Source organism: Ictidomys tridecemlineatus, chromosome 5 (genome assembly GCF_052094955.1).
Source record: "Ictidomys tridecemlineatus isolate mIctTri1 chromosome 5, mIctTri1.hap1, whole genome shotgun sequence".
Taxonomy (NCBI): domain Eukaryota; kingdom Metazoa; phylum Chordata; class Mammalia; order Rodentia; family Sciuridae; genus Ictidomys; species Ictidomys tridecemlineatus.
The window spans coordinates 82,672,794-82,688,368 of NC_135481.1; the positions used below are offsets into that span (position 1 = coordinate 82,672,794).

Below are 15,575 nucleotides of genomic sequence, written 5' to 3' on the forward strand. Positions count from 1 at the left end.
GCATTTCTGTACTTTCCTTCTACATCCAGCCCTCTCCACAGTGTCTAACAATATTTAATCAACAGCCACTGAATGATTCTGTGAATCAAGCTGCTTACAATTTTATTATACAACTAAAATTAAAATCTTTGCCATAGGAAAGTACAATAAACTAAATATTCAAGGACATGAATTTAATGGGCTACTGGATACAGGTGCAGACCTTAACAACATCTCTCGTCAAGAATGGCCAAAACATTGGCCATTACAACAAGCCACTCAAAAGCTTCAAGGCCTAGGAGTGGCGACTAATCCCCATAGAAGTGCAATGGTATTAGATTGGAAGGATCCTGAAGGATGTGAAGGAACTATACAGCCATATGTACTGGATTATCTTCCTGTAAATTTATGGGGACGAGATATCCTAGACCAATTAGGCTTGACATTAACAAATAACATCAACCAAAATGCACCCACTATTATGACTAGACAAGGTTTTAGGAAAGGAAAAAGATAAGAAAAACAAGAACAAGGTATAGCAGCACTAATACAAATAGATCAAGGAACAGACAGACATGGGTTGGATTTTCAGAAAGGGCCACTGAGACAATAAAAATTACCTGGAAATCAGAAAGACCAGTATGGGTTCCTCAGTGGCCCCTGACTAAAGAAAAGATACAAGCAGCCCATGATCTTGTCAAACAACAATTAGCAGAAGGACATATACAACCTTCTGTTTCTCCCCATAATACTCCCATTTTTGTCATCAAAAAGAAATCTGGTAAATGGAGATTATTGCAAGATTTAACAGCCATTAATAATGAGATGGTTATTATGAGACCTGCTCAATCGGGGATTCCTCAATTGTCTGCTTTGCCAAAAACTTGGTATGTTTTAGTTATAGATAATAAAGATTGTTTTTTTCAATTCCAATTCATCCTGAGGATAGTCCATGTTTTGCATTTACTATACCTGCACTGAATCATGAAGGTCCTGATCAGAGATATGAGTGGAAAGTACTCCCTCAAGGGATGGCTAACAGCCCAACTATGTGTCAAATTTATGTTAACAAAGTAATCCAGCCACTTAGAAATCAAAATCCTGAACTACAAATATTTCACTATATGGATGATGTATTATTAGCACACAACGCTAAAAACACATTGCTAGAATGTTATGCCACACAAACTTATTAAAAAATTATAATCTAGAGATAGCAATAGATAAAGTACAATTAAATTTTCCAATTAATTATTTAGGAGTTCTATTACCCTCAACCATGGTCCGTCCACTAAAAATTCAAATACAAGTAGATCAACTCAAATCACTTAACGACTTTCAAAAGTTATTAGGAGACATAAATTGGATAAGGCCTTATCTAGGTATACCAACAGGAGAGTTGGGACCTTTATTCGATATCCTAAAAGGTCCATCAGATCCAAATTCACCCCGCATGTTAATGCCTGAAGCAAGAAAGTATTAAAAATCATTGAAACATATATGGAAAATATGCATTTGGATAGAATTTATATAAGTTTGCCTTTATTATTTATTGTACTACCAACAAAAAATATTCCTACAGGAGTATTTTGGCAAGAAAGTCCATTATTATGGATACATTTATCTTATTCTCCTAACACTATTCTTACTAGGTATCCTGAGGCTGTAGGACAATTAATACTCAAAGGACTAAAAGAAGCAAAGGGAGTGTTTGGAATTTCTCCCAATAAAATTATTACTCCATATACTATGAATCAAATTGATGAGTTAGCTAATGAGTTAAATACTTGGGCAATAATCATGTGCAAATCTAATGTTTCATTTGACAACCACTTACCATCTAATCCTTTATTGTCTTTTTGGTCATTGTATCCTGTAATTTTTCCAAAAATGACAAGAAAAACACCTATCATGAATGCTCCAAATATATTCACTGATGGGTCAAATAATGGTAAAGCAGCAATAGTTACACCTGATCAAACTTTTACATTTTTAGTACCCAAATAATCAGCTCAAAAGGTAGAGCTTAATGCAGTATTACAAGCTTTTGTGATGTTTAAAGATTCTGTATTTAATTTATTTTCTGATAGTCAGTATATAGTTAATGCTATATACTGAAGATGCTGGTAGGATTTCCCCTTCCTCTACTGTTTTCTCTTTGCTTTCCACTATACAAAGTCTAATCTGGGACAGAAAAGATCCATTCTTTATAGGACATATCAGGGCACATACAGGATTGCCTGGAGCCCTTAGTTTGGGCAATGATTTAGCAGACAAAACTACACATGACATACATATTTTCTCTATACTAGAAGAAGCTATAAATTTTCATAAAAGGTTCCATGTCAATGCTAATACTTTACAAAAGCGTTTTAAAATAACTAAGGAACAAACTAGACAAATAACAAAACAATGTCAAAACTGTGTGACCTTTTTACCACAAGTTAATCTTGGAGTCAATCCTAGAGGATTGATACCTAACCATATTTGGCAGATGGACGTCACACACTTGCCAGAATTTGGAAAATTAAAATATTTGCATGTTACAGTTGATACTTCTTCTGGATTTTTGATGGGCTCCCTTCATGCTGGAGAAAAAACTAAAGATGTTATAGCTCATTGCTTACAAAATTTTGCCACTGTGGGCGTTCCAAAACAGTTAAAAACAGACAATGCCCCTGGTTATACTTCTACCTCTTTTAAACAATTTTGCTCATCATTTGGCATTACTCATATAACAGGAATCCCATACAATCCACAGGGAGGACAAGGCATAGTTGAAAGAGCTCATCAAACTATTAAAATGTACTTATTAAAGCAAAAATAAAGAATTGGGAAGAGGTATATATTCCCCAAAGATAAACTTAAAATAACCCTTTTTACTCTAAACTTTTTAAATTTGGATTCATCAGGACTTAGTACTGCGGAAAGGCATATGTGTTCAAAAAATGTGCATAAGCCCAAGGTACTTTGGAAGGATATTCTAACAGGACAATGGAAAGGTCCTGACCCAGCAATTGTCTGGAGTCAAGGGTTTGTTTGTGTGTTTCCATAGGGAGAACAGCAGCCCAATTGGATTCCAGAGAAATTAACTAAAGGGATTTCTACAGACCAAAAAAAAGATGATTTGGCTCAAATCCATAACAACTGATATCCAAAACTCCAGTTTGGCTATCCTTACATCTGGCTGAACCAGGATGCTTTTTTCAATATCTATTTTATTATTGCCCTTTTCCACATCATGAAGTTCTATTTTGTTTTTTGAGCTCATACAGACATAGGTTAATGTTTTGCTGATCAGTTCTATTTTTTGACTATAGAGTTTTTAAACATTGCAATGGAGATTTCACCTGTAAAAAGTTATAAGGCCTTTACTATTATGTTATGTGTTGTATGTATTATGTGTGCACACTTGTGTTTTGTGTTATATGTTTGAATGTACGTATGTCCATATATCATATATGATGAGAGCTCATGAAAAAATGGATCCAAATATTTTTTTTATTCACATGATTTAAATGGTTTAATTTAAATTGGGTAAATAGCTGTTGAGGATTGTTTCAATATATGAACAAAAAGGAGGTTAAGAGATCTGTTTGTTTACTTTCACCTTTCCTTTTCATTATATTTAATAATTCTCTTCAAGATGATGTAAATTGTTAAGAAAATTGTTTTCTTTTAGTGCCTTCTGGAATGTTACATAATCTTTTCTTTAGCCATTATTGCCAGAATTTCTATCTTCATCCCAGTGCTGGTGAAGACAAAGATAAAACCAATCTACAGCTTCTGCAATAGCCATCACTTAACTGCTTGCAGAACTTGCCTGGACTATGTATCACTTGTATGCATTGTGAACTCACCTGTATGCATTGTGAACTATCTGTTGGTGCAGCGACTTGTGGTATTGTTGGGGTATTTTTGCTGATGATGTCATCGGTGGTACAATTTTTCCAAAAGGAGCCGTCAATTGGCTTGGTGTATCTTCCTCCCTTCTGCTTGTCATGATTGTTCAGCTAAAATTTGGGGGCCAACAGAGGTAAGGCAAAGAACCTCACCCCCCCCCCCCCCCGCTGGTACAAAGACCTCTCCACAGGTGTGGCTGTATACTGAACCGGTAGTCATTGATGGGTAAGATCCAATTGCAATGGTACCAACCTAAGACAGGAGGCTGACGCCTTGAGGTCAGCTCATCCGATAACAGGTAAGAACCATATGCACTATTGGACAACCTAAGGCAGGCATGGTCCCTAAGCCACATGATTGCTGTTTAAAAAGAGAGGGGGAGATGTTGAAAGCCACAGCCGAAGGGGCCCCAGCAAACTTCCAGCTGCTGGCTGATGACTGGTTCACAGCGGCCCCAGCAACATCTAGCTGATTGGCTCCTCTGCGGTGATGCTCATTGGGCTGTTTCCCTGCCCTTTCAGACCACGGAGTTACTCATTGGGGGACTTTTTTGGCTCCGCCCACGTGACCCAGCCAATTGGCCTCAAGAGCAGGAGGATTGGGGGAGGTGGAGAGGCTGGTGGTTGTGGGAGAGGCTTGTGGGAAGCCAGTGGTGGCAGTTGGGCTCTGAGGGTTTTTCCTGAGGAGCTGTTTTGTTTGGCCTGTGTGGTTCTAAAAATAAAGTTCGTTTCTTTTGACAAGTGGCTCCTGAATTGTGCCCAGCCAGACTGCGGCAATAGGTAACTTTTACATATAATCTAAATGGAACATGAAGTGTTTTTCTTTATATCTGAACCATGAGTTTTGCTCTGCCCTGTGGCCTATTTATAAAATCATGCAACATCTTATTTTAGTTATGAGAAGAAAATTGCTATGAAATAAAAATTATTTAAATATAAATTCCACAGCAAATGTCTGAATAATACAAAAAAAATTCTACTACAGTTGATGGCCTACTGGCTTGTGGAAATAAATGATACAACACAATAAACTTATCCTTGAAATTATTCTAAGAGTTGACCCAATTATACAAGAACACACTATTCAAGTTACAATAATATAAGTATTCTTCCCCTAATCTTTTCATCCTCCCCACCATGATAAAGTTCTCCATTCTTTTTAAAATATCTGCTTTTCTAAGGAGAGGCTACTTGGGTAAATCCCTCCAAAATTACTATAAACCCAAACAGAAAGTGTACGGAGAAAAAGATGAAAACTTTATTCCTCTCCTTTCCCTTTACCATCATCTTCCATTTCCTTAGTTGTCCTCTTAGTAGAGATGTAAAGCAGACTGGACTTGACAGCTTGGAGAAGGAAAACTATTTCGATAAGCTAGTACATGGATCCTTCTTTGAAAACTCTCTGAACCTACTTACTTAAATAATATTTAAAACATGCTGTCCCAAGGATGACTATGTAAACACATACAGTTGAAACAGTAAAACTTCAAAACCAAAAATAATGACACTACCACAAAAGTAAAAGTATTTCAATTACTTATAGAAACTCTTAAGTTCTCTCAAGTCCTGCTTTGGGTCAACTGCTTATATGTATAGATTTTCATAACCTAGGAAATAGATGTTAGTGCAGGATAGGACTGGTACCAAAAAAGTCTGAAATACTACAAACCCATTTGAAATATCAAGCTATTTTAAAGAAATTCCCATGGGCTGGGATATAGCTCAGTGACAGAGCATGTGCCTAGTATGTGTGAGTTCTGGGTTCAATCTCCAGCACCAAAATAAATAAATGAATTAAATTACCAAAATAACCTTAAAATTTATTTATTTTTGGTATATTATGGTTATACATACCAGTGGGGTTTGTTTTGACATATTCATAAATGTAGAGAACACAGTTTTCTCCATTTCAATTCTCAGTAGTAGCCCTTTCCCCCCCATCCTTTCTTCCCTGATTAAGTTTCTCTACTGATCTTTCTTCTATATTTATTTCAATTGGTGCATTACAGTTATATAAAATTGGAATACATTGTGATATATTCACACATGCCATAGCTCAATTTGATCAACATCTTTCTCCAGTTTTTCTCCCTTTCCTTTCTTCCTTCTTCTCCTTTGCTCCCCTGCTTCTACTCTACTGATCTCCTTTCTGTTTTCTCCCTTTTTATTCCTCTTTTCTCTCTCACTTCCACATACGAGAGAAAACATTCAACCTATGACTTTCTAAGTCTTAGCTTACTTCACATAGCATGATGTTCTTCAGTTCCATCCATTCACCAATGTTATGGTTTGAATGTGAGGTATTCTCCAAAAGCTCACATGTGAGACAATGTAAGAAGGTGCAGAGAAGAAATGATTGGGTTACATGAGCCTTAACCCAATCAGTGAATTAATCCCTTGATAGGGTTAATTGAGTGGCAACTGAAGGCAGGTGGAGTGTGGCTAGAAGAGGTGAGGTATTAGGGTGTGGCTTTATGGTATACATTTTTTATCTGGCAAGTGAAGTATCTGCTTCCTGATCATCATGTGAGCTGCTTAACTCTGCCACACTGAAAGAAAATGGATGCCAACCAAGAATACTATACCCAGCAAGATTAAGCTTCAGATTTGAGGATGGAATAAAAACCTTCCATGATAAACAAATGTTGAGAGAATTCACAACTAGAAGCTTGCTCTACGGAACATTTTCAGCAAAATATTCCATGAAGATGAAGTGCGGGGGGAAAAAGTAGAAACCAGCAAAGGGAGAAACTACACTAAAGGAATAGTCTATCAAAGGAGAAACTAATTCAACTTAAAAACCAGAAATAATTCAAAATTACTTGGAATAAAATCATACCTCAATAATAATCTTAAATGTAAATGGCCTAAACTTATCAAACAAAAGACATAGACTGGCATATTGGATTAAAAAACAGGACTCAACAATATGCTAAGCAAAAACATCCACAGACCAAAGGTGAAAGGATGAAAAATATATATCACTCACATGGACTGTGTAAACAAGAGAGGTTTCTATCCATATATCAGATAAAGTGAACTTCAAGATAAAGTTAATCAGAAGGGAAAAAGAAAGACATTTCATACTGCTTAAAGGAATTATACATCAACAAAATATAACAATCATAAATATCAATGCCCCAAACAATAATAGAGCATCTATGTACATCAAACAAACCCTTCTCGGTTTCAAAAATCAAGTAGACCACAACACAATATTACTGGGTTACTTTAACACACCTCTCTTACCAGTGAATAAATCCTGCAAATAAAGAAACTATAAAACTAAATGATTCAATCAATAATTCAGACTTAACAGACATATATGCAGTATTTCATCCATCAATGATCGAATATACTTTTTTTCTCAGCAGCACATGGATCCTTCTCTAAAAAAAACCATATTTTATGCCACAAAGGAACTTTTAGCAAATAAAAAAAAAATGGAAATAATACCTTGCATTCTATCAGATCATAATGGAATAAAACCAGAAGTTAATACTAAAATAAAAGTAGAAGTTACTCTAACACCTGGAGACTAAATAATATTCTACTGAATGACTAATGGATAGCAGAAAAAGTCAGGGATGAAATAAAAAAATACTTAGAAGTAAATGAGAATAGCAAAACAAATCTCTGGGACACTATGAAGGCAGTTCTAAGAGGAAAGTTCATTGCATTGAGCCCATTTATTAAAAGAATATAAAATAGCCAAATAAATAACCCAACATTATATCTCAAAGCCCTAGAAAAAGAAGTACAAGTCAACATAAAAAGCAGAAGAGAGAAAATAATTAAAATCAGAGCTGAAATCAATGAAATTGAAAGAAAAAAAACAATTGAAAAATTGATAAAACAAAAAGTTGGTTCTTTGAAAAAATAAATAAAATTGAAAAACCCTTAGGCATCCTAGTGAAGAAAGAGAGAAAACTCAAACTACTAGAATTTGTGCTGAAAAAGGAAATATCACACCAGACACTTCTGAAGTACAGAGAATAATTATAAACTATTTTGAAAATTTATATACCAATAAAATAGAAAATATTGAAGATATCAACAAATTTCTAGAGACACATGATCTACTCAAACTGAATCAGGAGGACATACACAATTTAAACAAATCAATTTCAAACAATGAAATAGAAGATGCCATCAAAAGCCCACCAACTAAGAAAAGCCCAGAACCAGATGGATTCTCAGCAGAGTTCTATAAGACCTTCAAAGAAGAGCTAACACCAATTCTTGTTAAATTATTCCATGAATTAGAAAATGAGTGAACCCTTCAGAACTCATTCTATGAGGCAAATATCACCCGGATCCCAAAATCAGGCAAAGACACATCAAAGAAACAAAAGTTCAGACCAATATCTCTAATGAGCATAGATGCAAAAATTCTCAATAAAATTCTGGCCAATCACATACAAAACATATGAAAAAGATAGTGCATCATTAGCAAGTGGAGACATACTAAAATCAATAAAAATAATTCATCACATCAATAGACTTAAATACAAGATTATCTTAATAGGTGTGGAAAAAGCACTCTTTCTTTTTCAAACACTAGGAAACCGAGGGATAGTAGGAACATATCTCAACTTTGTAAAACCTATATTAAACCCAAGACCAGCATCATTCTAAATGTAGAAAAATTGAAAGCATTCTCCCTAAGAACTGGAACAAGACAATATGTCCTCTTTCACCACACTTTTTATTCAACACTGTCCTTGAAACTCTAGCCAGAGCAATTAGACAAAAATAAAGAAATTAAAGTGATATGAATAGGAAAAGAAGAACTAAAACTATCACAATTTGCTGACAACATGATTCTATGTTCAGAAGACACAAAAAATTCCACCAGAAAACTGCTAGAACTCATAAAGGAATACAGCAAAGTAGCAGGATATATTAAAAAAATTAACACCCATGAATCAATTGCATGTCTATATATATCACTGAAAGAGAAATTAGGAAAACTACCCCATTCACAATAGCCTCAAAAAATAAAATATTTGGGAATAAATCTAACAAAAGAGGTGAACTATTTCTCAATGAAAACTACACAAGACTCAAGAATGAAATTGAAGAAGACCTTAGAATACGGAAAGAACTCTGATTGCTCTTGGAGAGACAGAATTAAGATTGTCAAAATGGCCATACTACCAAAAGTGCTATACAGATTTAATGCAATTCCTATTAAAATCCCAATGACATTCTTCACAGAAATAAAAAAATCAATCATGAAATTCATTTGGAAAAAATAAGAGACCCAGAATTGCCAAAGCATTCCGTAGCAAGAAAAGTGAAGCATCACAATATCAGAGCTGTAGTAACAAAAATGGCATGGTATTGGCACCAAATCAGACATATAGACCAATGGTGCAGAGTGGAAGACACAGAGTCAAACCCCACATAAATACAGTTACCTCATGCTAGATAAAGGTGCCAAAAATGTACATTGGAGAAAAAATAGCCTCTTCAACAAACTGGTGCTGGGAAAAATAGAAATCCGTATGTAGCAAAATGAAATTAAAACCTATCTCTCACCCTGCACAAAACTCAACTGAAAGTGAATCAAGAGACACTGCACCTACTAGAAAAAAAAAGTAGGCCCAAATCTCCATCAATGTTGGTTTAGGAACTGACTTCTTTAACAAGACTCTTAACACACAAGAAGTAAAATCAAGAATCAATAAGTGGGATGGAATCAAACTAAAAAGCTTTCTACAGCAAAGGAAACAACCAAGAACATAAAGAGAGAGCTTACAGAATGGGAGAAAATCTTTACCATCTGCATCTCAGACAAAGCATTAATCTCCAGGATATATAAATAATTCAAAAATCGTAACACCAAAAATCAAATAACCCAATGAGTAAATGGGTTAAAGAACTTCACAGAAGAAGAAATACAATTGGTCAACAAATATATGAAAAACGTCCTTGAGCTGGGGATGTGGCTCAGGTAGAGTGCTTGCCTAGCATGTGTGAGGCACTGGGTTTGATTCTCAGCACTGCATGTAAATAGTCTATTAACAATTAAAAAAATATTTTTAAAAAATGTTCAAAATCTCCAGCAATTAGAGAAATTGAAACTAAAACTACACCGAGATTTCATCTCACTCCTGTCAGAATAGCAATTATCAAGAATACAAGCAACAATAAATGTTGGCAAGGATGTGGGGAAAAACATCCATTCATACATTGCTGGTAGAACTGAAAATTGGTGCAACCACTCTGGAAAGCAATAAAGAGATTCCTCAGAAAACTTGAAATGGAAACACCATTTAACACAGCTGTCCCATTCCTCAGTGACTTAAAATCAGCATACTACAGTGACTCAGTTGCATCAATGTTTACAGCAACTCAATCCACAATAGCTAAACTATAGAACCAACCTATGTGCCATTCAACAAATGAATGGATAAAGAAAATACTGTACTTACACACATTACTCAGCCATAAAGAATGAAATTATGGCATTTTCTGGCAAATGGATGGAACTGGAAACTATTATGCTAAGTGAAATAAGCCAATCCTCCAAACCAAAGGCCAAATGTTTTCTCTGATATGCAGATGCATATTCACAATAAGTGGGGGGTGAGTTTGGGAAGAATAGAAGTTCTTTGTATTAGACAAAGGGGAATGAAGGGAGTGGGAATGGTTATAGGAAAGATAGTAGAATGAAGTGGACATTACTATCCTATATGCATATATGATTAAATGACTAATGCAATTCTACATTGTGTACAACCAGAAGAATGAGATGTTATACTCCACATATGTATAATTTGTCAAAATACATTCTGCTATCATGTACAACTAATTAGAACAAATGAAAAAAATGTAAAAAAAAAATGAAGTAATATTCTACTCTTGAACCTTAGGTTAGAGGGGCTAGTGAATGGTAAAGAGGTGAGATGGTAGGTTTATGGATAATGGGTGAACAAGAGCAGAAGGAATTAAGTAGTTACTGAGAGCCTAGTATAAGGTCAGTATTAGATACTTTGGAAATATATAATGCTACAAAATAGATACCTCTATTTTACAGATAAGAATACTACAGATTAAAGAAGTTATGGAATTTTCCAAAGGTCATGCTGTTGGTAAATGACAGAGCTGGGATTTGGATCCTTGACTGTGTGACTTGCCTCATGTTCCCATTCTCCCAGAGTTGGTTATAGCTCATTAAGAATTGTTCGAGCTCATTAAGAGTTCTGCTAGTAGGGTGGGGGTTGTGGCTCAGTGGTAGAGCACTTGTCTAGCATGTGTGAGGCACTGGGTTCGATTCTCAGCACCACATATAAATAAGTAAATAAAATAAAGGTCCATGAGCAATTAATAAAAATATTTTTTTAAAAAAGAGTTCTGCTAGCAAAATCTCATGACTCTAAGTACATAAGAACTTCATTATATTACTTTTTCATATGGTAAAATAGGAATATAAAATAGAACCTGCAGAATGGCAGAAAATTATTTACACAATATAAAAATGGAAAAATTATTCATTTATTTCCCATTTTTTCCGCTTTCTGGTACAGTATAATGATGTTTATTTCTCTCTCTCTCTCTCTGTGTGTGTGTGTGTGTGTGTGTGTGTGTGTGTGTGTGTGTGTTAAGGTCTGTAAACAAGGGTCAAAATAACACCTGGTATTTTGCCAGGGGAATGTTAGAGTTCCTAAACAAGTCTGGATGGTGCCTGGCAAAATGCCAGAGGGAGTGGTTTGAGAAGTAACAAAAGCGAGCCATTAAGTGTGGAGATTCCTTATTGGTTGACTGATGTATCTAGTTTATGTTAATTAGATAAGCTGTGTGGAATGTATAAATAGCTCTGTTGTCCTACAATAAACGGCTCCTACTCCTGCTGTATCAACGTACACAACTTATTCGTCACCCCCCGGTTATTCTGCTGCAGCGGACTGTGGCATATGTGTGTGTGTGTGTGTGTGTGTGTGTGTGTGTGTGTGTGTGTGTGTGTGTGAATGGTTATCTCTGTACTCTTTACATGATTCTGAGTCTTTTGTATTATAAAGTAAAGGGTTCCAGTAACCATGGAAATTTGAGGTATAAATTTCCTGACTTTGTGCTATAGAAGAATACTAAGTGAAGTTAGACAATCCCCAAAACACTAAATGCCAAATATTTTCTTTGATATAAGTAGGCTGATTTATGGTGGGATAGGGAGAGAGAAGATGGGAGGAATAGACGAACTCTAGATAGGGCAGAAGGGTTGGAGGGGAAGGGAGGGGGCATGGGGTTATTAATGATGGTGGAATGTGATGGACATTATTATTCAAAGTACATGTATGAAGACATGAATTGGTGTGAATATACTTTGTATACAACCAGAGATATGAAAAATTGTGCTCTATATATGTAATAATAATTGTAATCCATTTCACTGTCATATATAAATTTAAAAAAATACTGGAAAAAAAAGCCTCAACAAAAAACATTAAAACAGTCCAAAGGGGGGGATATTTTAACTTTCAATAATCTACCATTAAATCCAGGTTTTATATTAAATCAATAATTACAAACATCTACACAAGGAACTTATGTGGAACAATCATTTAAATCATAGTAAAAAACCTATGAAGACTAAGAATAGATAAAATACTTTAAAGATGTTCTAACAATACCTATAGCTTTTTAAACATAACATTTTTGAAACTGGGTCAGTAGATTTCATTTAAAAAAATGAAAAATCTAAATCATATCAAATAAGAAACTGATCACAAGAAATTTTAGCTCCATATGCAGTTAAATTTTAAATATAAGCTATTATACTGAAGTTTTGTATTTTAAATTCTGATTCAGACATTACTTGCTATGATCTTAAGAAAAAAAATCAGCACTGAAAGGTAAGTTTGACAAAAACTGAGACTATGAACCTAGCTTGGGCCAGATAAGAATCCAAACATCTATTTATCAGATAAAGGACTGGGAAACATGCATATAAAAATTCTAATAATCTTTGTGACAAATTAGCTGTGGGATGATGGGCCAGCTAAGTAAGTGCTATGCCTTAGTTTTCTCCTCTGTAAAATAAAGTATTTTTAGGATATCACTAAGTTTCCTTCAAATTACTTAAAAGGGAAAAAAGGCTGACAAAAATCTGTGCAACCTGAAAAATATTTGGGGAAATTGCCTGCAGAAAAAGTAAACAAAAGATATTTTACTCCAAAGCACCAAAATACCAAACTTTTTTAAAAAGGAGAAGGAAGAGGAAAAAAGAAATAATAACAGTAGTAATAGTATACCTCCTGTTAGAACAAAAAATCTCTTAGTAACTTGATATAATTCACAAATTTATTTTATATAATGACCTATTTCCTTTGGAAAATTTAGCTGAATTTTATAAAGAATCCTAAAATATCTCACTGTACCCATCTAGGAACTAATAATTAATAATTATATTGATACAAAATGAATTTACAAACTAGATTGTAAAAATAGACCCACAATTGTTAAGGGGATGTCCCCCCAGGTGAGAAACAGGGAGGGATACAAACCTCCTTTTTGACCACTCATGACCATTTATATACTCAGCCAACAAAACCAAGCTCTGCTCATTCTGGTACTTCCCACACATCTATTATTGTGGATCAATAAAAGAATAGAAGAAAACATCACTTAAGAAACTTGTCCTAGGGGCTGGGGCAGTAACTCAGTGATAGAACACTTGCCTTCCACGTGTGAGGTACTGGGTTCGATCCTCAGCACCACATAAAAATAAATATTTTTTTAAATGAAACTTGTCCTATTTGTTTTCTTGCTATACATGAGATTTGTTTACTTTTGATTTACTCTATTTCTGATACCATCTAACTTCAGGTATTTTTTTTTTCTGATTTGTCTTTAGTTACTAGAGAAACTGTTATTTATGTGACTTCTCTCCAGTTCTTAATATGATAATCAATTAAAGAATTTTTTCCTTTGGATTACCCAAATATTTTCATGCTTTTTAAAAAATTAAAGGATTAGAGCTACAGAATATTTTTTAAGAAATAACCTTTTAGTAGGTAAAGAAATTAGCAAAATGTTCAGTATAAAGCAGAAGGGTTATGTGAATGGTCAATGGATAGATATGCTAAGCACAAAGGTGTCAAAGTCTTATTAGTAATTCACTGAACTTCCACAAGATGTATACATTTTCTGTCATTTTGTTTCTTCATATTACAATGGTATGAACAGACAATTTTGCAGCTAGAAAGGACCCAAGATATTATCTTGTCCAAGGTTTTTATTTTACAAATAAAGAAACTGAAACTCAGAAGTTAAATGATTGTCTGAAAGTTACCCTGGAAAGTAGGGACAATTAAAACATTCTTTGTCTGCTTTAAAATTTTGTTTTAGAAGGGTAAGTGATATTGTGATTGTTTTAATATTTATTTTTTGTAGTTGTAGTTGGACACAATACCTTTATTTGTTTATTTGTATGTGGTGCTGAGGACTGAACCCAAGGCTTTGCACGTGCGAGGCGAGCGCTCTACTGCTGAGCCACAACCCCAGCCTTGAGATTGTAATTAAAAAAAAAAAGTACTAGATAATTACATAGTAGTAGTATTAGATGAAAAAAGTTAAAAGTTACATTATCATATAATGTAAGAAAAAGTTAGAATATCTCAATGAGCATAAAAGGTTTAGCCTTACCAACAAATACTACGAAAAAAATTGTTCATTTGTGAGGTCAACACATTCCAAAATGATCCAAACAAGTAATTTTTAAAATCTTTTTGATTTGCCTTGATAATTTAATCATAGTGAATTGCCTTTTTGAAGGCTAAAGGAAAAATTCTCCAGAGTAACACTAAGCATGAGAATATTTGGTCAAAATATAATTTTAAAAATATGTAAGTAAATTTACTAAAACTAGGGACTAGTGAAAAGTCACATCTGTTGTTTGAATAAATTAAATTAGTATATTTTAGAGACCTATACCACGTGTCTACTGTTAAGCAGACTTTCATCTACAAAGCCAAAGAGAAGGCTGTACATTTGCTATCATAAGTAGTGACCTCATAGTGAAAACTAAATAATGCAGCAACCTTTAAGTGTAACTAGTTTTACCACAAAAGATTTTTAAAAGGTTAAGGAATATGAGAATTGAGATGGAGATGATAAGATATAGAGGGAAATAACAATGAGGATGGAGGAATAATAAACACATAAAACAACCTAATTCCCATTTCACCAACTTCAACATTTTCTAACTTCCTGAACTACATAATTACTCCAGAACCATACAAAAGACATCTAAAAAAAAACCCCTAAAATCATGAAATTTCAAAGAAGTAAGATAACGGATGATTTTATTTATCTCATGAAAAGACCATTAAATGAGCAATCCTTCATTCTCATTTAAGTTCACTGGTCATTTCATCTAAGCTTACTCACAATAATTTTGTATCCTGATGAGCAAGTGAATGTGGCAATGTAGCTAGAAGTTATTCCTGCCTCAATAGGTAACTAGTATGTTCATATTTATCTAATATTATGTGCTTAATGCCAGAGTACAAAGTAACCCAGTATAGAGGATAATTTAATACCAACATTTACAAATACTAAGTACTGTTCTAGACATCAGGTATACAGCAGTGAACAAGATCTTTGAAGTCGTTGCCCTCAGGAAAGGGGGATAGGAAAACAAATAGCAAACCAATTAGTAGATCACTTGTAATCTTGGTGAAAGTTATC

The 15,575-nt window shown here is 34.3% G+C and overlaps 1 protein-coding gene across 4 annotated transcripts in view; it reads right to left on the reverse strand.

The window, feature by feature from the left end:
* Nubpl (NUBP iron-sulfur cluster assembly factor, mitochondrial) overlaps window positions 1-15,575 on the reverse strand; it is a 220,782-nt gene that overhangs the window by 57,752 nt on the left and 147,455 nt on the right. For 2 of the 4 annotated variants that reach the window (XM_078050244.1, XM_078050246.1), the window contains one exon: window positions 3,840-3,992. The exons of the other annotated variants lie outside the window; for them this stretch is intronic. In XM_078050244.1, the coding sequence (XP_077906370.1) occupies window positions 3,840-3,992 (153 nt within the window). The remainder of the gene's footprint in view (window positions 1-3,839; window positions 3,993-15,575) is intronic. 4 annotated transcript variants of the gene reach the window in all.